Genomic DNA, 25,728 nt, shown 5'->3' with positions numbered 1-25,728 from the left:
GATTCTGCTTGGCTGGGGAGTGTCAGGCACTGCTGCCACTCGCATAGTGGGACATGCCTGGTGCTCTGGTTGGCACTAGCATACTGGTGCATGCCAGGGGCTGGGGCTGGCACTAGCATGGCAGGGCGCACTGGGTTCTGTGGATGGCACTAAGGTGGGGCGTACTGAGCTCTGGCACTAAAACACCATAATAGAGGCTCAAACTATATGTATACCCCAAATAAAAAAAAAGAGCAAAAAATGCCACCATGGCTAAATAACAAAGTAAAAGAGGTGGTTACAAAAAGACTTCCTTTAAAAATTGCAAGTCAGACCTTATCGAGGAAAACAGAAAGGAGCATAAACTCTGGCAAGTCAAGTGGGAAAGTATAATTAGTCAGGCCAGAAAGAGAATTTGAAGAGCAATTAGTAAAAGACACAAAAACTAACAGCAAAATGATTTTTAAGTACAGGAGAAGCAGGAAGCCTGCCAAACAATCAGTGGGATCACTGGACCATCGGCGTGCTAAAGGAGCGCTCAAAGAAGACAAAGCTGTTGCACACAAGCTAAATGAATTATTTGCATTTATCTTCACTGCAGAGGATGTGAGGGCATTTCCCACACCTGAGCCATTCTTTTTCAGTGACAAATCTGAGCAACTGTCCCAGACTGAGGTGTCCATATAGGAGGATTGGGAACAAATGGATCAGTCAAACAGTAATAAGTCACCAGGACCAGATGGTGTTCACTGGAGTCGGTGCTAGGCAAATTCTTATACTAAAAAGTGAATAGGGGGGCCCCTTGAGCTGCTCGGAGCCCTAAGCAATTGCTGTCTCTCCTTATGCCTAGCACTGGCTCTGGTGTTCACCCAGGAGTTCTGAAGGAATTCAAATATGAAATTGCAAAAATACTAACTGTGGTGTGTATATGTAACCGATCACTTAAATCAGCCTCTGTACCAGATGACTGGAAGGGTAGCTGATTTCATGTAGATTTTAAAAGAAGGCTCCAGAGATGATTCTGGCAATTACAGGCTGGTAAACCTAACTTCAGTACCAGGCAAATTATCATAAGAACGGCCACATTGGGTCAGACCAATGGTCCATCTAGCCTGATATCCATTGTCTTCTGACAGTGTTTAATGCCAGATGCTTCAGAGGAAATGAAAAGAATAGGGCAATTATCAAGTGACCCATCCCCTGTTGGCCAGTCCCAGCTGCTAGCAGTCAGAGTGTTAGGCTACCCAAAGCACTGGGCTGTATCACTGACCAGCCTGGCTAATAGCAATTGATGGCCCTGTCTGCCATGAACTACCTAGCTGTTGTTTTTTATACCCAATTACCCTTATGGCCTCCGCAACATCCCCTGGCGAGGCATTCCACAGGTTAACCCTGGCTTGGGTGAAGACGTCCTGCCCTTTGTTTGTTTTAAGCCTGCTGTCTCTGGATGTCATTGGGGTGGCCATTTTGGTGCATTACACGGAGGGGTAAATAACACGTCCCAGGGCCCGGGCTCCACACAGCAGGCCCATGTCCGGGGCCAGCCCTGGCGCTGGTGTGGCTAGCCCATGCGCTGCGCCTGCCGCGCACCCTGTCACCGCCAGGGGGCGCGCGTGGCCGGGGGAGGCGTGGCTGGCCGAACCCGTCCTCTGCTCATGCTCACTTCCGGAATGGGCGGGTCCGGGAGCCCCGGGGGCGGGGCGGGCCCCGGTGATTGGGCTGCTGGGGCGGAGGTAGCCCGGTGATTGGGCGGGACGGGACAGCCCGGCAATTGGGCCCCGCCCCGCAGAGGCGCTTGCCGCGAGCGCCGCCCCGCGCGCTCAGTAGAGCCCTGGCGGCGGGCGGGAGGGCGCGTGGTGCCGGCGGCCCCGTCCCCAGCCATGGCGCTGCTGCTGGAGCACGAGTTCCGGGTGGTGCCGGCGGACCGGGAGATCGAGACCGGCCCCTTCCTGGACGCCGTGGCGCATCTGCCGCCCTTCTTCGGTGAGGGGCCGGCCGGGGCTGGGGCGGGGCAAGCGGCCCCCGGGGGGGGAAGCGGCCCCCGGGGACTGGCCGGCGCTGGGGGGGGGAGAAGCGGCCCCCGGGGACTGGCCGGCGCTGGGGGCGGGAAGCAGCCCCCAAGGGGGGGCTTAGGGGGGGAAGTGGCCCCCGGGGATTGGTCGGAGCTGGGGGGGGGAGTGGCCCCCAAGCGGGGGGGGCGAAGTGGCCCCCAAGGGGGGGGTTGGGGGGGAAGCGGCCCCTGGGGACTGGCTGGGGCTGGGGGGGGAGTGGCCCCCAAGGGGGGGGTTTGGGGGGGAAGCGGCCCCCAAGGGGGGGGCTTGGTCGGAGCTGGGGGGGGGAGAAGCGGCCCCCCGGGGATTGGTCGGAGCTGGGGGGGGGAGAAGCGGCCCCCCGGGGATTGGTCGGAGCTGGGGGGGGGGGGAGAAGCGGCCCCCCGGGGATTGGTCGGAGCTGGGGGGGGGGGAGAAGCGGCCCCCCGGGGATTGGTCGGAGCTGGGGGGGGGGGAGAAGCGGCCCCCCGGGGATTGGTCGGAGCTGGGGGGGGGGGGAGAAGCGGCCCCCCGGGGATTGGTCGGAGCGGGGGGGGAGAAGCGGCCCCCCGGGGATTGGTCGGAGCGGGGGGGAGAAGCGGCCCCCCGGGGATTGGTCGGAGCGGGGGGGGAGAAGCGGCCCCCCGGGGATTGGTCGGAGCGGGGGGGGGGGGGGGGAGAAGCGGCCCCCCGGGGATTGGTCGGAGCGGGGGGGGGGGGGGAGAAGCGGCCCCCCGGGGATTGGTCGGAGCGGGGGGGGGGGGAGAAGCGGCCCCCCGGGGATTGGTCGGAGCGGGGGGGGGGGGGGGGAGAAGCGGCCCCCCGGGGATTGGTCGGAGCGGGGGGGGGGGGGGAGAAGCGGCCCCCCGGGGATTGGTCGGAGCGGGGGGGGGGGGGGGGAGAAGCGGCCCCCCGGGGATTGGTCGGAGCTGGGGGGGGGGGGAGAAGCGGCCCCCCGGGGATTGGTCGGAGCTGGGGGGGGGGGGAGAAGCGGCCCCCCGGGGATTGGTCGGAGCTGGGGGGGGGGGGAGAAGCGGCCCCCCGGGGATTGGTCGGAGCTGGGGGGGGGGGGAGAAGCGGCCCCCCGGGGATTGGTCGGAGCGGGGGGGGGGGAGAAGCGGCCCCCCGGGGATTGGTCGGAGCGGGGGGGGGGGAGAAGCGGCCCCCCGGGGATTGGTCGGAGCGGGGGGGGGGGGGGAAGCGGCCCCCCGGGGATTGGTCGGAGCGGGGGGGGGGGGGGGAGAAGCGGCCCCCCGGGGATTGGTCGGAGCGGGGGGGGGGGAGAAGCGGCCCCCCGGGGATTGCTCGGAGCTGGGGGGGGGGAGAAGCGGCCCCCCGGGGACTGGCCGGAGCTGGGGGGGGGGGAGAAGCGGCCCTCAAGCGGGGGGGGGAAGCGGCCCCCAAGGGGGGGCTTAGGGGGGGAAGTGGCCCCCGGGGATTGGTCGGAGCTGGGGGGGGGGAAGTGGCCCCTGGGGATTGGTCGGAGCTGGGGGGGGGAGTGGCCCCCAAGCGGGGGGGGGAAGTGGCCCCCGGGGACTGGCCGACACTGGGGGGGGGTGAAGTGGCCCCCAAGGGGGGGGTTGGGGGGGAAGCGGCCCCTGGGGAGTGGCCCCCAAGCGGGGGGGGGGAAGTGGCCCCTGGGGACTGGCTAGCATGGGGGGGGAAGCGGCCCCCAAGGGGGGGAAGCGGCCCCCAAGGGGGGGGGCTTGGGGGGGAAGCGGGGGGGGGGAAGCAGCCCCCAAGGGGGGGGGCTTGGTCGGAGCTGGGGGGGGGAGCGGCCCCCAAGGGGGGGGCCTTGGTCGGAGCTGGGGGGGGAGACCTGGTGAGCCAAGCTGAGCCCCCTCGCCCCGCTGGGGACGCGGCTCGTTCACCCTCCGCCCGCTGGGCCTGAGCTCTCAGTGGTGGGGCGCAGGCAAAGGGGAGCCCTTTGCTCCCTGCCAGGCGGCTGGGCCTGAAGCCGAACAGACCCTGCTCCAGCCCCGGGGTGCTGTGGACACGCCGGCCCCGAACGCGCCCTGTGCGCTTGGGCCCCTGTCCCAGGGAGGGGAGATGTGTGCCCAGGTCAGCCCTGGCAGCCCAACCCGGGATAGACCGATGTCGAGCACAGCTGCTGCTCTGCCTTGGGGACGAGTCCGACCCAGTGGCCTGTCTGCGGATAGCCCACAGGGTGCATCTGCCCCGGATATCTCTCAAGTCTGAGCCATTTTCTCACAGCAGCAGTTTTGCTAGCTCAGGGATCCTTCTCTCAGCCTTTGCCCTGCAGCTCGCTTGCTCGCTGTGCACTCGTGTACCCAGCCCTCTCAACAATGCTCGATTTTCTGTTTCAGGTAGTGTCAGGATGCTCCAGGCTGTCTCGGATGCGCTCAGTTAGACAGAGGGTCAGACTGTACTGTCTGGCACACTGTGCTTGTCGCCTGGAGCTGAGTCAGGAGACCTTGTACCAGATCCTCAGCAGCTGTGTCCAGAGAGGTGTGAGGGTTAGCAACACCCGTGGGAGTTTGTTGGAGAGACTCTGTGTGGATGGGAGGGTTCAGCTGGCTCGTTAACTCTGAGTTAAGGCATTTCTAGCACTTTGCCAGTGCACTGGCTCTGGTGTTTCATGTGCTGCCTTTTAAATGTAAGAAGGAAAGTTGTAAAACGGTGTAATTAATACAGTACAGCTTGTGTGTGCAGACGAGCCCTTAGATGGCTGTACTCCATTTAAAGATGTACAGTGCCTAGCGTGGATCAGTTATATTGGTATAAAGCTGCTTATACCAATTATAGCTTATTGCTGAACAGGAAGGCGCTGCAAGGGTGTGAGCAACACTTGACAAAAAATGTCAACACCTTAGAAACGTAATATGCCAAGGTCTAGTCTACACCAGTCTTTGTACCTGGTACGGTCTGGCTATGCAATGAATTTGTACCTGAGTGGACTGGAGAGAGGGGGACTATGGAAAATAGAAAAGCTTGGCACACCCTTAACATTACCTAAACTGCTTGCCTGACTTCAGCTCTATAGCACAGCCTGTCAGAGAAGGCTTTCTCTCCGGCTTGTGGGGGGGTGCTGTCACCGATTAGTTTAAAAAAAAAAATTACTGGGGTTCCTTTCAAGGGGTTCTGCGTTAATTTACACAGCTCTTTAACGGCATATGGGGTTCTTGTAAGACATGGTTACATCCGCCAAATGCGCTGAAACATGGTCACCAGTTTAAGTGTGTGGAGATGCCACGGTCTGTTTGTCTAGGAATCTCACGGAGAGTCCTGTATTGATGGGTCTGCCAGTATTTCTGTTAGAAGCTTTTACTTTCTGGGATTTAAAGCACTGCTTGCTGCCTCTGGCCTCAAACCCAGCACAGCCTTGATCTGAAAGGAGGGCAGAGGGAGGGCTGTTTGGTTTTCATGAGCATGGGAGATTTGGCTTGTGGTTCTCTTACAATGCCCTAAGAGGAGGGGCACAGGCAGGTGTAAAGTTACGATTCTCTCTAAACTCGGACTCTGATCATGGCAAACTTTTCCAGCACTTCTCCCAGATCTTAATGTATTGGGAGGTGGCTGAGGTGACTGTTAAACAGAAGTCTCCCCCTTTAAAATTCATCTGAATTAGTTGCATTAGAATAAGTTGAGGGGGGTCTGAAGGCAGCATTTAAGGCTACATAGTGTGTTGGGTCCACAGAGGCTTTGTAGGGGAAACTCGGTGTCCAGAAAAGTGTATCTGGAAGAGCCACAGGACAAGTGAGTGTTTGCCTGACCCCAGGAAAGGGCATCAGTAGCCTTCCATGATTTCAGTAACCCCCTCAAGGAAAGGGGGATTTGGGGTTATGATATTCCTCTTTTCCCTGCTCCCCCAAATCTACTGATAATACTCAGGCTTGTGGTTGGACTGTCTCCATTTACAAGAACAGCCCCCCACGCCCTGGCATTAAATATCCTGATGGCGCTTGGGGAAAAGTGCATCACAGTTATTCTGCCTCAGCTGGAGTTGGCAGCACCCCCTGTAATGGATTTAAATGGGGGAACATTGCCTGGTCCCCAAGGAATTGGCAGTCTAAAGCATGTCCTAGAAAACGAGCTCCCCAGGCATTGATGGGACGATACATTGTTTACTTGCTCACCCCAGGGGAGTTGACCAGTAGGCCACAAGGCTTGATGCAGGATTTATGGGTGACTTTCTGTGGCCTGTGTTACACAGGAGGTCAGACTAAAAAAAAAAGTCTACCTGAAATGTTGTTCTGCTTCCTGAGACAGACGTTCTGTTCTACGTGAGACCTGGGGATGGGGCTGAGTGCGAAGAGAATGCAGCTGTTAGCAGGCGAGTTACTGGATCAGTCTTGTTCAGTGATTGGGATGTAAGAATGGTTTCCCTTTCTGGGCTGAAATCTGCATTTCAGTTCTGAGGGGAAGGGGTTCTCAGGACTTGGCTGGTAAGTGAGCACTCAGCTGAGCAGGCTGCAGGGTCAACTAAGCAGGGATGTTTAAAGTAAAACCCCACTCTTCACATCTGCAGGACAGGCTTTATGATTATTACTGTGGCAGGAAATGAGATAGGGACCTGGCACAGGCTGTCATCCTGCCTGAGCTTTAGGACTGTGGTGAATGCCTGATTGAGAATTCATGTAAGGTTTGGGTACGGAGGATCCTAACTTCCAGGGATTCCTGGAAGATGCCTCCTCTGATCAGCTGATCCTCAAGCAGTGATGGCAGTTAAACTTCATACCTTGGGTACATCTGCCTTCTAAAGATTTACTCTTTCACCCCACATAGAGGTGAATTCTGCTTCCCTGTGCTGTTCTATAACAGGTCATGGGGCATCTCTTCTTGCGTGGTCTTTGACTGTTTTCTCATCCTTTCATCCATCTCTCTCTCTCCCTAAACCGAGTTCTCAACCCCACAACATTTCTCACTACTGTACTTTCTGTAAAGCTTTCCCTCCTTCCCACCTAGGCACTCACAAAGTTTGGCAATTGTACCCCACACCTAAAAGCCAGAGGATTAAACCTACTAGCCCAAGATACTGACCAGGGCAATATCCAGATGAGAAGCCAATTTCTAGGCCCCCTGCCTTCTCAGGCTACTTCCATTGGAATTCCAACATCCTCCTCTTTGCAAGTGTTGACCCTCCCTCAGCCTCCTGGCTTTTGCAGTGGAGGGGGGTCTGCGACTCTGCCTGTCTCCTGAACTCAGGTTTTGGTCTGCCTTCCCAGTGGATATCTCCAGTGCTTGCCTCAGCTGTTAGTCATTGCCCAACTTTTTACTGAGGTGACTCACCAACTGCATTTTGTCTTCCCCTGCTGCTCCTCCTCTTCTCAGCCCTCCAGGGCCCTGCTCTCCCCTCCCTATACCCCCAAGCCTCTTGCTTGGCTTCCCCCAGCCCTCCCTTGCTCTTGCTCTCCTAGCCCTTCCCCCTTCTGCAGCCTCAACCAGCTCCTCCCTCTCCGCTTGCTGGCTCCAGCTGCTTCCTTTGTGCTGCCGCTGCCTGGATCCCACTTCCCTGGCCCAGCAGCAGTGAGTGCAGCGGGGGAGGGGAGGAGAATGCTTCCAGAGCATGCATGGGGTGAGGAGTGACATGGGAGGGCAGTGACAGGAAACCCACCTACACCTTTCCTGTAACCCCCTAATAGGTGAAGAGCTGTCATTTGTGGTAGACTGACTTACAGCTCTTCTGAGCAGCAGCGAGGAAGCTGACTTGACTCTGTTAGTTTCATTGCTGCCTAGAGTTCCGACTAGCAGCAATAAAACTGACGGAATAATTCAGGTTTCATCCTGCTGTAGCTTGGCAGAGGCCTCGGATCTGTAGGACTGCGTCGGTTCCCTTCTGCTTGCATTTGCAGAGTTCGTTACAATCACGGGGGCTGGAATGGAAGTTTATATTCCGCAGCTGTTGCGATGGTACTTTCCTAGGAAAGCTACCTGCTTCCCTGAGCATGTGGGTTTGTCCTGTCCCAGTAAACGAAACACGTTTTAATATAAATGTTTGAGAGCCAAAAGCATTAGGTATGTTCCTGCTTGGCTATCTGTCCTGCAAATTACTCTGTACAAGAAAGTAGAATGCAGCATATTAGGAATCAGGCCAGTTCTCAGATAAGTAGCATGCTTCATAATTGAGTGTAACTGAATCTTGTCACCAACCCTGCCCTGTTTATAGGAAGGTTTTTTTGTTGAAGTTGTTCATGTTCTCCATGTGTATAAATCTCCCCACTGTATTTTCCACTGAATGCATCCGATGAAGTGAGCTGTAGCTCACGAAAGCTTATGCTCAAATAAATCGGTTAGTCTCTAAGGTGCCACAAGTCCTCCTTTTCTTTTTGCGAATACAGACTAACACAGCTGCTACTCTGAAACCAGTGATACTTTGCTTTCTCTTGTGGCATGGTGTCCAAGTGAAGGAGGCATCTACCCTTGGGTCATTTTGTGTGCAATGTATATAAAAAGAACTTGTGCAGTGTGCTAACAGTGACTGTCTTTGGAAGGCTACCAATATTTGTCAGTGAAGGGAATCTAGAGCAAGAACTACGATCCCAAGCCCAACTCAAAACAATAGGAGGTCTCTAAGTTGTGACTGCTTGTGTGAGCTGCGGCAGTTACTAGGTGTTGCTGTTGCTATTGTTCTGATCAAGAGGAAAAATCCCCAAGGTATGTTGCGCTCTGTAACATGAATCCATCCTTCCAACCCAATATTTACTCTTACGTGATTTGGCAGCATAAGCATGACTTAGGTAAGCAGTGACAGGCAGGGAGGTGAATGACTCTACTGGATAGGAGGGGAAGAACAACTCTTTTCTTCAATGGCTTGGACAATGCAGGTAACAGCAGCACAAGAGCGAGCATTAACCTTTCTGCAGTGCTGTGGGGTGGGAAGTATCCTGGCAGCATCCTTCTGAGTGAGGCGGGAATTGTCTTTTGACCGACCAGGTTGGGATGTGGAACATAAATTAAGTGGAACTCTGCTGCTCTGGTGATGGGTGCCTTTTAAATGTATATAATTGTTAGTGACTTGTCTGTGGTCTACATCAAGTGGGTACTGGAGCCAGGGTTAGTGTCTGGGCATTGCTGACTCCATGTTCTGTGTTCAGTCCACTTGGTCACGCTGTATTCCATTGTAGGTCTCTCCTGTTTGTCCCGCTGCATTGTAACATGCTGAGCTCCTCCTGGCCGTTGGAGGCCAGTGGATTAGGTAAAGCTGTTGGAAGAACATCATCGGCTATTTCAGCAAGAGATGCTACTGTATGACCTTGTTCCGCTCGTGTCTGAGCTTCCTGGAGTCAATGGAGGGAGTTGGGGCCCAGTAGGATGTCACCATTTACAATACTGCTGAAGAGTTACTCTTATGCCATCTGTCTAAAACACCAAACAAAAGCCCCTCTGAGCTCCCTGGCTCTGCTGAACCCCTTGCCCAGAGATGGACAGGGATGCTCGCTGAGTGAGAGAACCTCTGGTCAGTAGTAAAGTTGGCAACCCTGACTGGGGAGGGAGACTCTTTCCAATGTGGAGCTGTTTTACACCTGCAGCCCTGGAATCTATGATCATACAAAACCTCCTCCAGCTTGGTGTGGGGAAGGTCTAAAACAGTCTGTGTGAAGGGAAACCCCGTGCCACAAAGCAGCGGTGTAGAAAGGGCAGCAGAGGCTCCATGCTCGTCTCGGTGGCTGTCATTTCTCAGAGTACAAGGGAAAAGCTGTTTTTCTTCTGGCAGCCCCATAAATGTTGTCTATGACAGATGAATGAAGGCAGGATTTGGCTTTGTGACTGGAGCCAAGTTAACGGTTTGGTTATAGAGTCTAGCACTGTTCGCTGCCCGTAGCGAAAACCAGTAACTTTGAATTCACGTGGGGGGAGCAGCAGATCTGTTGAACAAAAATGTCGCTCTTTACCAGGCCCCTGGCTGCGTCCCAGTAGACTGTTTGAAATATGATGCATTAAAACCTCCCCAAAGTACCAAGCAAGTCTTTAGCTGGCACGCCCATCATTGCTATTGGCCTGCGGGGAGTGCTCATGGGTGAGAACCAAAACTTCTTACAAAGGGATCATCCCACATGCGGTCTGACTCAATCATATCGTAATCCAATGACTGGTTGGGTTGCACCACTGGACAACTCATGCAGTAGAAGGTTAATTGGCAAAGACCCCATCCAACTGGCTAAACTACTGAGTTGAGAAAACTGCCGAAGCACACAGTTCAATCTCCCTTGAGTCAAACTGGTCACTGTAAGAGCCCCCCGGGCTAGCCCAACCACATCAGAGAGGGAGCTGAGCAGCAACACAAGACCATGATTTAACCAAGGTCACCTGGGAAATCAGGGGCAGTGCCAGGGATAGAACCCAGATTGGAGTCCGGTGCTTTAACCAAAAGACTGCTGTCCTTGTCCTGTTCCCCCTCACTCCCGGGTCACTGGAAGCTTGGTCTTCTGTGCAGTGACCTTTATTGTACTTCATAGCTTCTGTCCCTCCATAATACTAGAGGTTGGTTGAGTTCTTAGGGCACTGTCCCAAATCAGGCTCGGGGAGGACTTTGTTAGGGTGCTGCTGTGGGAGGGCAGCTTGATAGACCAGATTTCAGCCTGAAGTGAAGTAATGGGCATGTATTGTCACTCCAAGAGCTTTCTCCATTTCCCAGGATTCCTTTCCTTGGGTCAGCCCTTCAGGAATGCAGACCAGCTTTGCTGTGTGAGAGGAGCAGTCTGTCTCACACCAGCAACCCTCAAACACAGCATAGGGCAGCCAGATGATCCTGGCAATAGGGGCTTGTCTTTATCACACTGTGACGTTACTGAGCTCCCAACTCCCTTAGTGCAGAAAGTGTTGTTTTAGGGAGCAGTATCCAGAGTAACCTGCATTATAGACACAACAGAACCACAGTGAAGCCATTAGCAGCCATCTCCTTCACAAATCCCTGTAATGATGGTCTTATATAACCACTGACACATCTGCAGCGTAATTTAAGGGCTTGTTTACAATTGCAAGTTAATTCGGATCAAAGTAGGGTGTGGATTTCAAGTGTGATCTGTTCTGGAATAACTCATGTGTGGACAAGCCCTAAAAATCCTGATTTTTATTAGGCCACAATGAATGGCATTGGGATATTTCAACACGGGATATTCTGCTGTTAAATTGTGAGCAAATCAAGTGTCTGGTATAGCACAACCAGGAAAGAGGGCTGATTATCCCCCTCACCCTCAGCTTTATCACCAGCTTCTCCCAGATTTCTTCCTGGGATGAAATAGGAAGGTGGCACCTCACTAAATGGCATAAAAGCTGCTAGGGTCAGGCAGCCAGCAAGAGTCAATATGCCGCCTTCTGGGGCGATGAAAAGCAGAAGGAAACGGTCTGAGTAACTGAGCTAAAACTGGTAAAACAGGAATGTGAAAGGCAGCGCAGTTGTGTTCACAGGACAGGGTTTGTGCAGAATGTATCCTTGGACAGGCTGCTGCAATAGGTGCCTTTTAGATCTTATGGGAGCAAGAAGCAGCTTATGGCTGTAAACTCTGGGAATCTACACCCGCAGGTTTTGGGCAGAGCTTAATTGCTGAATTAACATTTTCCTATCAAATAAAGCTGTCACAAGCTAACCATGTAGTTTAAAACCTAATGGATATTCATTGGAAGCTGAATAAATCTGAAAACCTTTGTTTCAGCAGAGCACTAATAATTGCTAAAAGAGTAGTGCTACAAACATGGGAATCCAAAAAGCAACCAGCGATTGGAGCATAGACAACATAAGCCAGACTGCTATGGAAAGAATTGGACACCATAACAGAGAGTCTCAGATATAGGATGATTTCCTAGAAGGATCTGAATGGTTCTGTTAAATGCATACCCTGCTTCTTGCCCTTCCTCTGAATTTTGCTTCTCTATCTTTTTCTAATAAATGTTTTCCCCTTCAGTTTCTCTGTATGTAGAATAAGGCAGAATAAGATTTAAAACTAGTTTGGTTTTTATAAACCAATTGTAAACTGTAATGCAAATGATTGATTCATGTGCTGTATAATCAAACCTTGAAAGATTAGGTAGCAGCGGGTTAATATGTTGAGAAGCTTGCATATGGAGGGATGGGGGAGGTGTATGTGTATATTGAAATTTATAACAAGTTAATGGTGGGAAGAAAGAAACCGCTTGTGGGCATGTCCGGCTGTTGGAAAGCAATGCCCCCCCCCCCCCCCCCCCGGGATGGCTGCTGCTTTGGTTGATTGGGATCTCACCACGGCTGTCTGGTGGCTCCCTTCTGGGCAGCCCTGGGCCCTTTCCCCAAAGTAGAATGGGCTGTGGGGAGCCAGAGAAGGGGTTCTGCAAACAGCGCTTTGCCCACCTAACCCACTATCTCTGTATGGAGGGTATTCGTTCTCAGCCCATCCCGCCGTGGACGTCACTGCTGCTTTGGTCCTGCCGGGCCCAGGTTCCTTCTGGCATCCTGTCCCCCCTCAGCTTTCCTGACTACTACCTGGTTCTCCTCCCTGTCTGGCTGTTCCTGGAGGGGATTCTGCTCTGCTCTCCATCTTCTTCCTCTGGACTCTCTGGGTGAGCTCACTTGCACAATCTCAACTATCCTGATGCCGAAGGCTCAGGATCTGCCTCTGCTCCTGACCCGTCTCCCTCCAGCCGACCCTGCACCTCGCCCGGCTGCCATCTCCTTTGGAAGTCTGGCTTTCAGCTTGAATGTAGCATGACAAAGCTGTGCCCGTGTCCTCTCCTTTTCAGCTGTTGCAATGATGGACTGGGGCTTCTAGGTGCTGCAGTAATGTATGTCCTAGGTCAGACTCCTCTCCCATCAGTGTGTTGTGGATTGGGGGTGGGGCACCTCAGGAGCTTGTCCCATGGAAACAACTAACCAGTTCACTTGTCTAGCGTGGATGGGCTTGGCGGTCCCAGGTTGCTGGCTCATAGGGTTTCCATAGCCTGTTAGGTATTTCCGTCGGTGCGGGAGGGCAGGGGTGTCATGAAATGTGTACATCAACGTTTTTCTAAGCAGCTGGCCAGCCCCATGCAGAAAAATCAGTGGGGAGTGTGGTGCCCAAGGCACACTGCCAGTGGGGATTGCACTGTACCAGGCTGCCCCAGCCCCTGAGGGGCAGGCATATTGCGTGCATTGCCCCAGTTGCATTTCCTGGGTTGATGCTCTTTAGTGGCAAACCCGGAGTGCTGATTCGGCTGCCTTTCCATGTCCTGATGTCAGGATGTGCAGTTCTCAGGCCACATCCATCTCTCATTGCACGGGTGGAATCTGTTGCTAAGTTAAATGTCCATCAGACAATAGCTAGTGTCCTGTTCCAGGAGCTGCCTCAGTGGTCGTGCTCCTGACAATGTCTGCTATTGTGGGAGAATTGCGTTACAAAAGTCCCCCCACTAAAGCAGAGTATAAAGCAGTATAATGGCTGTCTTGATTGCCTGCCACTATAAATGACTTGCTGTATCTTTTAATTAGATGCATTGATTTTATGGAAACCCTTTGTTCGAACTCCATAAGTCACAGTACAGTAACATAAACACCCTTCAAGTTGGGTAAAGTAGTGAGATGGTGTGAAAATGGTTCCCAAATGCTTGTGGTACCTGCCCACATGGCCCTCACTGCATGAGGGCTCTGGCCCCTGGTGCTCTGCTGGGCTATCCTCTGGAGTAACTTTTTGCTTTAGGTGAGATGTTCTCGAGAGCTAGCCGTGCAAGTGTGCCAGGGCCCTTCCCCATCTCTGTGCATAACTCTGGGGATCTGGCTGAAGCACAAGGAATTAAAGCTTCAGGCTTCGATAAAGGGAATTTGATGAAAGTGAAGTGCAGGAGCGTCCTGGGCAGCCATGATGCTGACCTGGCTCTGTCTTGCTCTCGTCATTCCCTCTTTCCCATTGTCAGTGTGCTTCTGCCCCGGCCTGGTGGGAGCACTGGGAAGGGTGGGCGGGATCTCATTCAGCCTCTGGTGCCTCTGTCACTGCTGGGAAGGGGCTGACCGCGGAGCTGGGGTTTTCTGCCTTGCATGCTTGTCCAAGTGAGGACCCCCCCCCCCCCCCACTCCTGGTCAGTTTCAACCCAATCTAAATTCAGGCCCGTGACCTAGCGGTAAAGGGTCTGTATCCCTTAGCATCTCTGCTGGATCGAAATATCCTTGCCAGTCCTAAGCAAATAAGGTCCAGGATTTCTCTGAAGGATTGTTCAGGGGTCAGAGAAATGTTACACGGTAACTGAAACATAACTAACAGTCGGTGGTGCTGCCCTTCAGTTAACCAGCCTTGATTAAAATAAGGTTCACAACAACGGAAGAGAGGAAGTAATCCGAATCCATAGATTGCTAAAACCTGGTGTGCCTTAACCTCATGGTAACTAGTGTGTGAGCTGTCCCAAGGGAAGAGCGCAATGAAGACATGGCACTTCAGTTTTATAGTGAGGTAAGCTGGGTGTGGCCAGCGCTAGACACTCACCTGGGGTTGACCTTGTGGTAAAACTAAAGTACATTGTTGTCCCTGCGTTCTTCCCTCCGGACAGCTCATGCCAACATTGCTCCTTTTGAGTAGTGAGGACAAGGCCAGAGAGAGTGGGGGCTGGGAAGTCAGATTCCTCAGCAAAGGAAGGCGTTCAAACTGGGACATGTGTAAGCTTGTTGAACAGCTGACGAGAGACAGCGTGAAGATGAAACTGGGGAGTTGAAAGTGATGTGGCAATACAGCATTACCAAGCTGACTGCCTTGAGCATTTTGATCTTAAGCAGGACTCTCACTTCCCGCCCCAGTAAATTGGTGGTACCGACTAGTAAGAGCTGAAGCTGAATTGGCTTGTCCCCGAAGTGCTGTGAAAATAGAAGCAGTAGAACTGCCAGTGATTTTTTTACCCCAAGTGCGTGTGGTTATTTATCCACTGGACACCCCCTTTGTAGCTCGGCTGTTTGCAGATACCTCCTGCTTGTTTCACCCTGGCTTGTTTGTACCTGTGAAATGTTCTGGATCTGTTGCCTTTGGACTGTATTTCAGAGGTATCTGGTTGGATGCCCTGATTCAGGGATCTGCTCTGTGACACAAACTGGCTCTTTCTGTTGGCCTTCCTGACACACGCCCTCACTTTTTTCTTTTTTTCTAGATTGCCTTGGGACACCAATAGTGTATTCGCCAGTCAAAGCAGATCTTGCTGGAAATATCAAGGTAGGAAGGGGTATCCCTGAGATCTGATTCTTCAAGACCTGTATTCTCGTGGTACTTGCACCATGCCACCAAACTCCAACACTAAAGGCTACAGTCACTAATTGTGCTGTGCTGGGGAGACTTGAATAGGGCGAATTTCTCCATTGTGAAGCTGTCAGAATGGCAAGCTGTGACTTGGAGACAGAGAAGAGGGGGATGCTGGATTTCTGAACACCGTTTCAAGCAGAGGAGCATTCGGTCCAGGGTTGCTTCTTGTTTTGTACCCCTGCCAAGACCTCTGTATAAGTTCAGGATGGACACTGGCTCTTTGGTTTCTTTCCACCGGATCTGGCTCTGCGTTGGCTGGCCTCTCTTCAGTAAGCTGCTTCTGCTTGAAATCCCCACTGTGCCTAGAGCAACGAATACCAGGACCCGAGTTGGCGTGAGCACCGGGTCAATGTCTCCAGTAGGCCTTGGGAGTATTCTTAGTTACATTGCAGTCATAAAATGGGAGCCTCTTCCAGACGGAGCCTGCGGTTCTGTGGATTTGGGTTTCCAGCAAACATGTTTTTTGGCTAGTTCATCCCTGACTTTCCCGTGTATACAGCTGTGATGCTGTCTACCAATGTTAAACACCCTGAATTTGGATAGATACTTAGACCATTTTCCCTCCTCCTCCTGCAATGTCGCTGTGCATTGCTAAGCTGCCTCTAATGGGAGCGCAGAGGTCAGCGCTGTGCATTTTAATTGCAATACACTCGTTTTTAAGGCTGTAGACTGCTTTCAGGCAGAGCTCTGAAATCTTTCCTTTGGTCAATTTCAGAAAATTCGAGCAGTTTATGAATCAAATCCTACCAAGTTCAAAACGCTAAAGAACATTTTGGAAGTGGAGAAGGAAATGTATGGACCAGCGTGGCCGAAAACAGGTGCAACGCTGGCACTAATGTGGCTAAAAAGGTGAAATGTGGATTCTGTGGCTGTTGCACACTTGTGGGTGTAACTCTCTGGCTCTCTAGACTCACGTGCAAAATGCTGATTTCACTACAGAGAATGAGTTGCTCTTCTTGGTTCTGGCCTAGTTAAAACTCTGTTGCTATTAATTTGTCCCCCTCCAGTATGTCTGTCACCTGGTAAAACAATGCTGCTGTCTTCCATATGTACAGTCTGTTCTAGCACAGTGGTTCTTAACCAGGGGTCCACAGCCCACCTGGGGGCTGTGAGCTGCGGGGCCCCACGGCTGAAGCTCAGAGCCCCAGCGAGGCTGACCTTCCCCATAAGAGTGAAGCCAAAGCCATGAGGCTGAAGTTGGGACCACCCTACCCCTCCACCCAGTGCTTGAAATCTGGAGACCTGAGGCATGCGCGCACACACACACACACACACCCCTTCCCCTCCCCTCCCCGCCCGCGGTGGGCTAAAGCCTGATGCCCCAGCGCCCCTGCAGGGCTGAAGCTGGGAGCAGAACTGCAAGGCGGAAGCGCAGAGCCCCGAGCCCTGGTGCCCCCATGGGTCTAGAGCCCTGAGCCCCTGTGGGGCTGAAGCTGGGAGCACAGCCAGAGGGAGCCCTGAGCCTCTGTGTTTCCAGTAGGGCTAAAGCCCCAGCAGGGCTAAAGTCAGCAGAGCCATGGGGCTGAAGCCCCTAGCCCTGGCACCCGTTGCGGGCTCTAAAGCCCCGTGCCCCAGTGGGGCAGGACCCAGGAGCGGAGCCACAGGGCTGAAGCCCCAAGACCCAGTGCATCTCCTTCCCCCCTCTCCGCTCCCCCTCTCCCCCCCAGGGGCTAAAGCTATGAGCAGAGCCATGGGGCTGAAGCCCAGAGTCCCAAGCAACCCCTCCCAGTGTCTGGAGCCCTGAGGCTGAACCCCATGGCTGAAGCCAGGAGCCCTGAACTTGCCCCCGTCTCCTCTGTCCCTCCCCTCACCCCCCCAGGGCCCTGGAGTTTTTATGGTATGTTGGGGTGGGGGGGCCTCAGAAAGAGAAAAGTTTGGCCTAGACAGTGTGTGTTCCCTGATGCATACATGGCTGGAATGGTAAATTCTGGAGAGGGCCATGTGAAAACCCTGGTGCAAGAAATCCAGAGTCCTGGGACAGGCCGGCCAGCGATCGGGGCCTGCTACAGCCCCAGCCTGTTAACCTCCCTCGGGGAGGCGTTTTGAGACTGGTACCATGGGTGACACTTGCAGGGAGTTGCCAAGCTGGCAGATGCTGTTTCTCTCATAGTTGAATTGTGAAATGCCTGATGGACCGCTGTGTGTCTAGTGCTAACCTCACGCCTGTTCTGTGCTCTTCTCGTTCACTCAGGGGCCTGAAGTTCATTCAAGTTCTCCTGCAGAGCCTTTCGGATGGCGAGAGGGATGAGGAAAACCCGAACCTCATCCGAGTCAATGCACTGAAAGCCTATGAAATAGCCCTGAAGAAATATCATGGCTGGATGCTGCAGAAGGTCTTTTCAGTGAGTGCTCGCCTCCAAAGGGAACGGGGGAGAGATGCCCAACTGACAGGGCGGGCCTAGCTCCAGAGGAGCGCTTCATGGTGAAGGCTGCTGGGAGTCGGTGCCCAGATGCTCACTCTGTAAATGCCGTTAGTCTCGCCTGCAGAAGGAGTGCAGGATTGGGCGCTGATCCGCTGCTTCTCCTTGGCTTGGCTGGGAGGGGACACCATTTTCCAAAGTGTCTCGGGATTTGGGAGTCTGCTGACACACCATAAAGGAACCTGACTTAGAGTGCAGAGCTCCTGTCTGCTGAAAACCCAGCCCCTGGGCCTCTGTCACAAGTCACTCCTGGAAATCCTGGCCAGTGGGTGCTATGTCTGGGACCCCTGCAGGGGACCTGTGGGCTCTGGGCTAGTATCCCTGATCCCAAGGAGATGCTCAATTCTGAGTAGCCAGTGGGGTTGCTATCCAAGTTTGCCGTTGTAGACGCTTGTCACAGCAACTTCTGTGTGGCAGGTTGTTGGTCTCGGCTGCGCTTGTAAGAACTCACTTTGGTGCAGAGCTGGGAGTTTTCCACTCGGGCGGGGCGGGATGGGCCCTAATAGAACTAATGGGAGCCTGGGCAAGGCAGTGGAAGTTGGTGGTGGCTGATGGCTCGTCGGTAAAATGGACTGTGGTGAGCTCAGAGGGGGTGTCTTGGCGGGGGGCAAGGGAGATAGTGCTGATTTAATCTTCTATCATGGGGAAGTAAATTAGGCAATTTAGAAGGAAACTAAGTTTTGCACCTGCCTTTAGCTTTAAGACTTGTGGGCCTGTTGCTTAAAGGTGCTGAGCCATGCAGCTTCTAGGGCACATACAGCGCAAGATAGGGGCTCGTTTTATCGTCCGTTTGTACAAAAAACAGTGTGAACTCTGAAGCGCACCAGGTGTCCTGCCTACCTCTGTTTCATGACAAGTGCTTTCCCCCTCTCTTAGGGATCCGTCTATGCTCTTCCATACAAGTCGGATTTACTGAAGGCTCTTGAGAAAGGAAAAGAAGTGAATGAGGAGGAGACTCTAGAGAAGATCCATCAGTTCCTAGCGAAAGCCACTCCTATGCTGGATGCAATTTATGACATGTACGCAAAAATGAATGCAGAACTGAACTACAAAGCTTAACATTTGCACAGGACGCCTACCACCAAGTATAAAGTACACACTACCTTAATCCTAAAGTGGGAACCCTAAATCATTGAGCACTGGGGCTGCTCCCGTTCATCAAGTGACTGATTCCTGGCCTGGATATGGAAGGAATAGCCTGGTTTTCTATAGAAACAGAGCAATAAAATCATGATTGTATCTCAAATCTTCATGGAACTTCAAACACCTATTTACCAACTGGGGAGCAATGAAACTTTCTACTCTTAACATATTTCTTTAAAACATGTCTGGGGGAATGAGGTGTAACTGACAACAATGCTTAGCTGCTGCTATTGTCTGGCTCTGCCTCCGCCTCAGTTTTCGATAAGCGTGTATCTTACGAAGATATTGGTGTATAATTTGGATTTTCTGTATATTTAGATACCATAGGAGTTTGTATTCTCATTGCAGCAGTTACCTAAGATGTCCTGTGCGCTGAAAATTAATTAATTAATGTAATTAAACAGCTTGATTACACTGAGTGACTAAGAAGTCTCAAAAATAATGCCAGAAATTTGCAAGAGAATAAGCCTTCAGTGATTTTCCCCCCCCCGAGTCACATTGAAATCTTGTAGGATTCTGAGTTTTTTCTCCAGTGTGGGAATGGTTTCTTCTGCCTAACTATTGCTTCAGGGACAGTTACTCCAAATTAAACCACCTGTAACTTCCATATGTCTCTTTAAAAATTTTGCTCCAGAGACGCAAGTTGCCTTAATAGTGGTTTGCAGCACAACTGAGCCTTACCTTAGGACTTTGGAGGTGGGGGGAGAGAACTTAAAATAAATGGTGAAAATGAAACATCTGTTTTGAAAATTTCTTTTGATGTCTGACTAGAGAAGTTCCTTCTCCTTTGGTGCCATAGGTACAAAAATGTCTCCTCACCCACTCTTCCCTTAAATTTTACACAGAGCATCTGTTTGATAATGTGACGCTTCACTCCGCAAACATCTGGAGTCCTAGATGTGCAGTTAGATAATCCTAGTAGCTAAATTACCTATTTCAGATCCAGAGTCCTTGTGTCTCCCCGGCAGATGGGGCTATTTGCTGTTTAGTAGGATCTAGCTTTAGTTCAGCTGACTTATGTTTTGCTATTTAAACTTTATTTGACTGTCCTGCTCCTCGCACGTCTACCAGTGTGGAGGTGCAGAGTAATGGGGCTCAGATTGCCTGCTGCTTTTTACGGCCTGTGTTTTTTTTTTACAGGACACCTTGGCTATCTTAACTTGGCACAGAGTTCTACACTGTTGAAAGTATTTCCATGGAATCTAGCTACGCTTTCAGGTACTAGGCTCTGCTTTTCTATCCACATGCTCAGCATTAGGAGAAAAAGGGTTGGTTAAAATCTGGCCAGGTGCTCATCTGATCCCGTGCTTAATACTTTGTTGATCTTAGAGCAAATTTAGTGCTGTTGGAACATGCCAGCGCTGTCCCCTGTGAGCTACAGAACAGGGCAGCACCAACCCAAGCTTCCCTCTAAATGTTCCTGGTCTCAGGGCATGCAGGAAGCCCTATTCCATGGAAGGAAGGAAAAGGAGCTCAGTCGCAAGCCACACTCAGGCCTTGCCATTTCTGCGCCTGCAGACAGAGGGCTGCTGTCAGCATGGCAATCAGATAGAGAATGGAGCTTGGGGAATGCCTGATCGGAGCGAGAGGCAGCCATCTTACAGCAAGGTGCATAGGTGGTGGGTATAGAAGGGCAGGGCAGGCTAAGCCTCCCCTAATGCAGCTGGTTGTGGGATTTGCAGGGGAAGTTTTTGCTTATGCCCCACGCAGGGTCCAGAGAGGCTGAGGAGGGGTATATGCTACTCAGCTTCCTGGGTTCATCAGTAATCTCTCTGGAGTCTAGGGGGATTACTGATGAACTCAGGAAGCTGAGTAACACCTACTGCCTCTTGGCTCCAGATCCTGCATGGGGCATCTCAAAAGCTCAGGTGCTTCAGAAGAAATGAGCCTTTCTGGGGTGGGATGGGCAGCTTGGGGTCTCAGGAGGGGGAGGTGCAGCACAGCTGGGAGGGTGCTGGCCAGCCTGGGTCTTCTCTGGGGGTGGGGGAGAAGGCTGGGGGTGGCTTAGGCAAAAGGAGTGGGGCTGGGGGGCTAGTCTCCCTGAAGGGGGGGCTCACTGGCTGCCCAGGGTGAAGTGTGAGTCCTCCCTGATACTGAAACAGAGCAACTGCACTGAGTGAAACTTCACTCCCTCTAGGCGGGTCTCTTTCTCCCCCCCCCCCCACTCATCCCAAGGCAGTGCCACATTTATCACCTCCGTGGCATTGCTGGAGTCCTAGGGTGTCAGTTCTGCCTTGGCTCACGCAGCAGAGGGGCAGTGATGAGGAGCCAGCCCCTACATATGCTCGCTCAACCCGGGGACAAGCAGCAGCTAATATCACCTGGGTACCCCCCTGACCTGCCTGACATGAAGAGCACCAGCAGGACCATCCTGTTCTCAGTGCTCCTCTCTTCTCTTCCCCACCCTCCCCCCGCATGTGTGGTAAGGGGCAAACTCCTCGTAAAGCTGCAGGAAAGTTCTACCCTGTGTGTGAGGAGCACTGCCCATGCTTGCCCTGAGCAGTAAGGATTCGGCCCTGTGTCTCCTGCCTGGGATGCTGATGGGGGGGTGATTTTTAGCATTCATCGGGCTGTGCAGAATGTAACCACTCGTGGAGCTGAAGGGAGACATTTGCCCATCTTTGGTCTTTCCATGTCTGACGTGCAAAGATGCAGCCCGTTGACTTCCACAGCAAAGGGCCCTAGCCCAGCAGAAGGAGCAAAGGGGTGTAGGTGTATTGAAACAGATTCTAGAGAAATCAGCAAATCCTGAGGGGAGATTCTTTCCCCCAGAGTTTGTAGGTTGCTTTGGGCAGGTAAAACATGGACCCTGCAGGCAACAGGCCATTTGCATGATTCTTACAGCATGCAGCCCTGTACATGAGTTTGATGCTGTCCAGCCAAAAAGCACAAACAGGAACTTGCAATCTAAGGAGAGAACCTGCACCACTGAATCAGGCCAATAGCCTGGATGGGGTATCCTTGCCTGCAGGCCAGTCCTATGTTAGGGATGGAGCTCGCCTTTCGAAGTGGCTGACTTCGAAACCCCAATTATATTTTTGGTCCTTTGATGTGAATATACTGATGATCCTTTTTGAGCACCCTACCAAACCTGCTTGCTCCTGAGATCAGCGTTAACGGGGACCTCCCTGGAGAGAAACTATGGGGAAGGAGGCAGCAGTATTGCGTCACTCTAAAGGCGAATGCTGCTGCGAGATCGTGGTAGGAATCCTGCTTTATCTGTACACGGGCTTCTAAAGCAAACAACGATTTGTCAGCCCTCTCTGAAGGTGACAAGCACGGGTGACCTATACAAGCAAGGGGCGTCTGTGTTCAAAGTGATTCTCAGTGGAGTTTGGTGGGACATCAGATTATTTGAAAGCAAGGGATGGAATGGGAGAGTGTAGTGCGCACAGTGGTTACAGACACACTAATGATTGGGCCTATCCTGCTCCCCAGTGGGAGCACTGACGCTGGCTTCAATAGAAGCAGGTCAGGCCCCTTGTCAGTGACAAACACCATTCCAAGAACATTCGGAACAGCCCCAGTTTCCAGAGCAATTCGTAAACGGGCCAACGGACCACTGATCGCACCACAGCACTTGCTGGTGGTCCATGGGCATCTGGCTGATCCCACTGCACAGGGTCCTCCTTGTTCCCAGCTGTTCTATTAGGTTAAAGTAACCTAAAAATAAACCCATGTGTTCCTATGCTTGCTCTTGTTCACTTTACAGTCTGGCTTCTGCAGTTCATTGACCAGAATTTAAAAAACCCCGTCAGCCAATCCCAACTCCCAAACAGTAAGATACGTAAACCGCCACATGGTTAGCAACAGTCTACTCTGTAGTTGGCTACTGCATGTGATGTATCCCATTCTGCTGTCACCTACTCCAGGGTAAATCCAGCCTGATTTAAACAGAGTTGGTCCAGATTTAAGCTGGTGTAAACAGGATCAGACTTTGGCCCAGTACATTTATAGCTAAGGCAGTGCCAGTATTCAATAACAGTTCTGTCTTCAGCTTTCACCCTTGCTTTTATGCACCAGCCTCAGTCAGACAAAATGATTATCCATTATCGCAAAGACATTGTCTGTGGATTCAGTGCCATAGGCTCAGTGGCTCTAGCCTTGGCTATGGCAGCCTCTGCTTTGCTCCGCGTGGGCACAGAGCTTTGATACGCTTCCGCTTTGCCCAGTTACAATAACCATCAGTGCCCCAGGAATCCCCTCTTCAGACCGGTGGGTGACGGTGGGCTGGGGACGTTGGCTTGCGTTTGTCTGGAGCGTACCATGCACGTTAATGTGCTATGTTCAACAATGACACCAGAGTTACGGGCTTAATGTGACCCCCTTGTGGATATGCACTGCGAAGCAGTCTTTAATTACGTGATCACATTATTCTTTGCACAGCATGCCTACCTCATTCAGCGTCCAGGACAGTGCTTGCTTAATGAGCCGCTGTGGACCTGTGCCAAGGGGGTGATGGAGGCATGCACTTTGGGGGCGGTTTCACAGGTCTGACAGACAGCAAAGCAATGCTGAGATTCAGGAAGGCCGGGGCCAGTTCCAGGTTGGGAGCGGGGTGAGTTCTCTAGTGGTTATAGACCCTCCTGCCCTGCTGTCCATCCAGCAATCCCAGCCATCTCAACTCACCTAAATGAAGAAGGCCTCTGAAGTAGGCATTATATGCATTTACACCTAAAGTAACAAGCACAATTGTGTTGCCCAAGGTTACGCAGCAAGTTGGTAACAAATTAGGAAAAGAACTCAGGAGTCCTGACTCGCAGCCCTCAGCTCTACTTACTAGACCACACTCCAGGTACGTGCACACGGCAGTAAACTAGCAATTGCTCTTTCCTGGTAGGCTTATGACAGCAGCGTCCAGGGAGTGGCCTGTCTGGAACAGAAGTCATCTTTAGAGGTCAATAGGTTTCTTCCCAGATGCTGCATGGTGGCTTCCTATGCAGCACCAACAGCCTAGTACAGTTACCCAGCACTGGGCCTTATTACACTCATGTTAAACAGGTTCCTCAGTTTGCTTGGAATGAAAATTGCTTGTTCTGCTTTACCCTTTGTTTGACCATAGCACCCCCAACGTCCTGGGTGCTGCCCACACAGTGCCTGTCCAGAAGGGAGCCCGATCGGCAGCTCAGAGCTGCAGGGGTCCCTGGCATAGACAGCAGAGCTGACAATGCTGGGCTTGGAGCAAGGGGAGAGGAGTCAGGTAAGGGATTACCCCAGCTCGCTCGCTCTCTCTCTCATAGTCCAAGTTCCCCACAGCCTCACCTCCAGCACCGGGCTCGGTGACACCCAGCCCCATGCAAATGAAGCGAGTATCTTGATCAGGCTGTTGTAAGCAGGGGCAGGCTCGCACAACTGGGGTGGCCTGGGGTGGGAAGAGCTGGGTGGGGTCCCAGCTTCTGTCACCAGGCAAATCCCTGGATCTCTGGTGAGGAAAGGAGAGACCAAGGCGGGTGTTTCAGGGAGGGGCCTGGGCAGAGCTGGGTGGCTCTTACTTGGCACCTCCTGACCCACATTCCCATTGTGCTGCCCCTCGTGTCTTTGTTCCAGTCCCCTTCACATTAATGAGCTCCCCTGGCGTGGGGGTGCAGTATGGAAGCAAGGTCCTGGTCCCCCCATGCCAGGCACAGAAGAGAGTCTGGAGAACAGGCATCGGGTCCCCCTGTGCCAGGGCAGAGCAGGATCCAGGGTTCAGGGATCAGGTCCCCTGGGGCGGGGCAGGGGCGGGGCGCAGGGAGCGGGTCCCCCAGGGCAGGGGCAGAGGCAGGGCAGGGTTGGGGCACAGGGAGCCGGTCCCCCAGGGCAGGGTCGGGGCGCAGGGGGCTGGTCCCCCGGGGCCGGGCAGGGTCGGGGCGCAGGGAGCGGGTCCCCCGGGGCGGGGCAGGGCCGGGGCGCAGGGAGCGGGTCCCCCGGGGCCGGGCAGGGCCGGGGCGCGGCGGGCCGGGCAGGGGGCGGCGCACTCGGAGGGAACCTGAGCTGCTCCGGCTGGAGACGCCGCAGGGGCTGGCGCTGGGCCGGGGGGCGGCGCGGGCTCCCTCCCTCCCGCCAGGCGGGGTGGGGCGGCGGGACTCAGGTCACAGCCAGCGCGGCGCGCCCCAGAGACCCCAGCGCTCCGGGGCAGACGGGCCGGGCCGCATCGGCTTTAGCTGCGCCTCCGCCGGGGAAGCGAACGGAAGGTACCGGGCAGGGTCCGGTCGGCCCGCGGCTGGGCTGGGCTGGGCGGGACGCGGGAGACAGAACAGAACCGTCTGCGGGGGGTGGCCGCCGAGCCCGGTCCCCGCCGGGCTGCCCCGAGCTCCTGGCGCTCGGCTCCCTAGCGCGCACCTGGGGACCCCCCCCCCGGGGCTCGGCTCCCTAGGACGCACCTGGGGACTCCCCCCCGGGGCTCGGCTCCCTAGCGCGCACCTGGAGACCCCCCCCCCCGGGGCTCGGCTCCCTAGCGCGCACCTGGAGACCCCCCCCCCGGGGCTCGGCTCCCTAGCGCGCACCTGGAGAACCCCCCCCGGGGCTCGGCTCCCTAGGACGCACCTGGGGACTCCCCTCTCCCTAGGACTCGGCTCCCTAGGGGCGCTCTCTCCGGGGGCACACCCTGTGTTGCCGGGGGCAGCATTTCTCCTCTCCACTGGGGCTTTGGCCTCTCTGGGGCTCTGTGCCCGCCCAGGTCACTGTCCCGAGGGAGGGAGCTGGAGCGTGTCGGGGGAGGGGGCTGAGGGGGGGTGTCCGGGGTGACACGATCAGGTCGGTTTCATTGCCCAGGGCGGTTGCTGCGGAGCAGGCTTGGTCCGTGTGTGCGACTGGAACTTTGCTCCAGGATCCTGCCACCTTCTCCTTGAAGCGCAAGGCACCTTTCCTCGCCCTCCCCTGCCCTCCTAAACATGCAGCAGCCTGGGTAGAGAAGTATCCGATAAATAAGTAGTTCCCAAACAAACCCTCCCTTCCAAACCCTGCTCCGCCCCTGGGGAGAGAGGGAACACG

General features: G+C 53.9%; 2 protein-coding genes across 2 annotated transcripts in view; both read left to right on the top strand.

The window, feature by feature from the left end:
• The first annotated feature begins 1,789 nt into the window (after nt 1–1,789).
• Nucleotides 1,790–19,489, top strand: GLTP (glycolipid transfer protein). Its single transcript, XM_074972712.1, has 5 exons — nt 1,790–1,962; nt 15,045–15,106; nt 15,909–16,042; nt 17,385–17,535; nt 18,490–19,489. Exons 1-5 carry the CDS (start codon nt 1,860–1,862, stop codon nt 18,670–18,672), a joined length of 633 nt encoding a protein of 210 aa, XP_074828813.1. The 5' UTR covers nt 1,790–1,859; the 3' UTR covers nt 18,673–19,489.
• A 5,330-nt stretch (nt 19,490–24,819) lies between these two features.
• Nucleotides 24,820–25,728, top strand: part of TRPV4 (transient receptor potential cation channel subfamily V member 4) — a 39,694-nt gene continuing 38,785 nt past the window's right edge. Inside the window, exon 1 of the mRNA XM_074972649.1 lies at nt 24,820–24,929. The gene's annotated coding sequence lies outside the window, so the exon portion shown is untranslated. The remainder of the gene's footprint in view (nt 24,930–25,728) is intronic.

This window comes from Natator depressus, chromosome 15 (assembly GCF_965152275.1).
Source record: "Natator depressus isolate rNatDep1 chromosome 15, rNatDep2.hap1, whole genome shotgun sequence".
Lineage (NCBI taxonomy): Eukaryota > Metazoa > Chordata > Testudines > Cheloniidae > Natator > Natator depressus.
The sequence above is the reverse complement of the archived record's forward strand: the minus strand, read 5'-3'. Positions and strand labels throughout refer to the sequence as shown.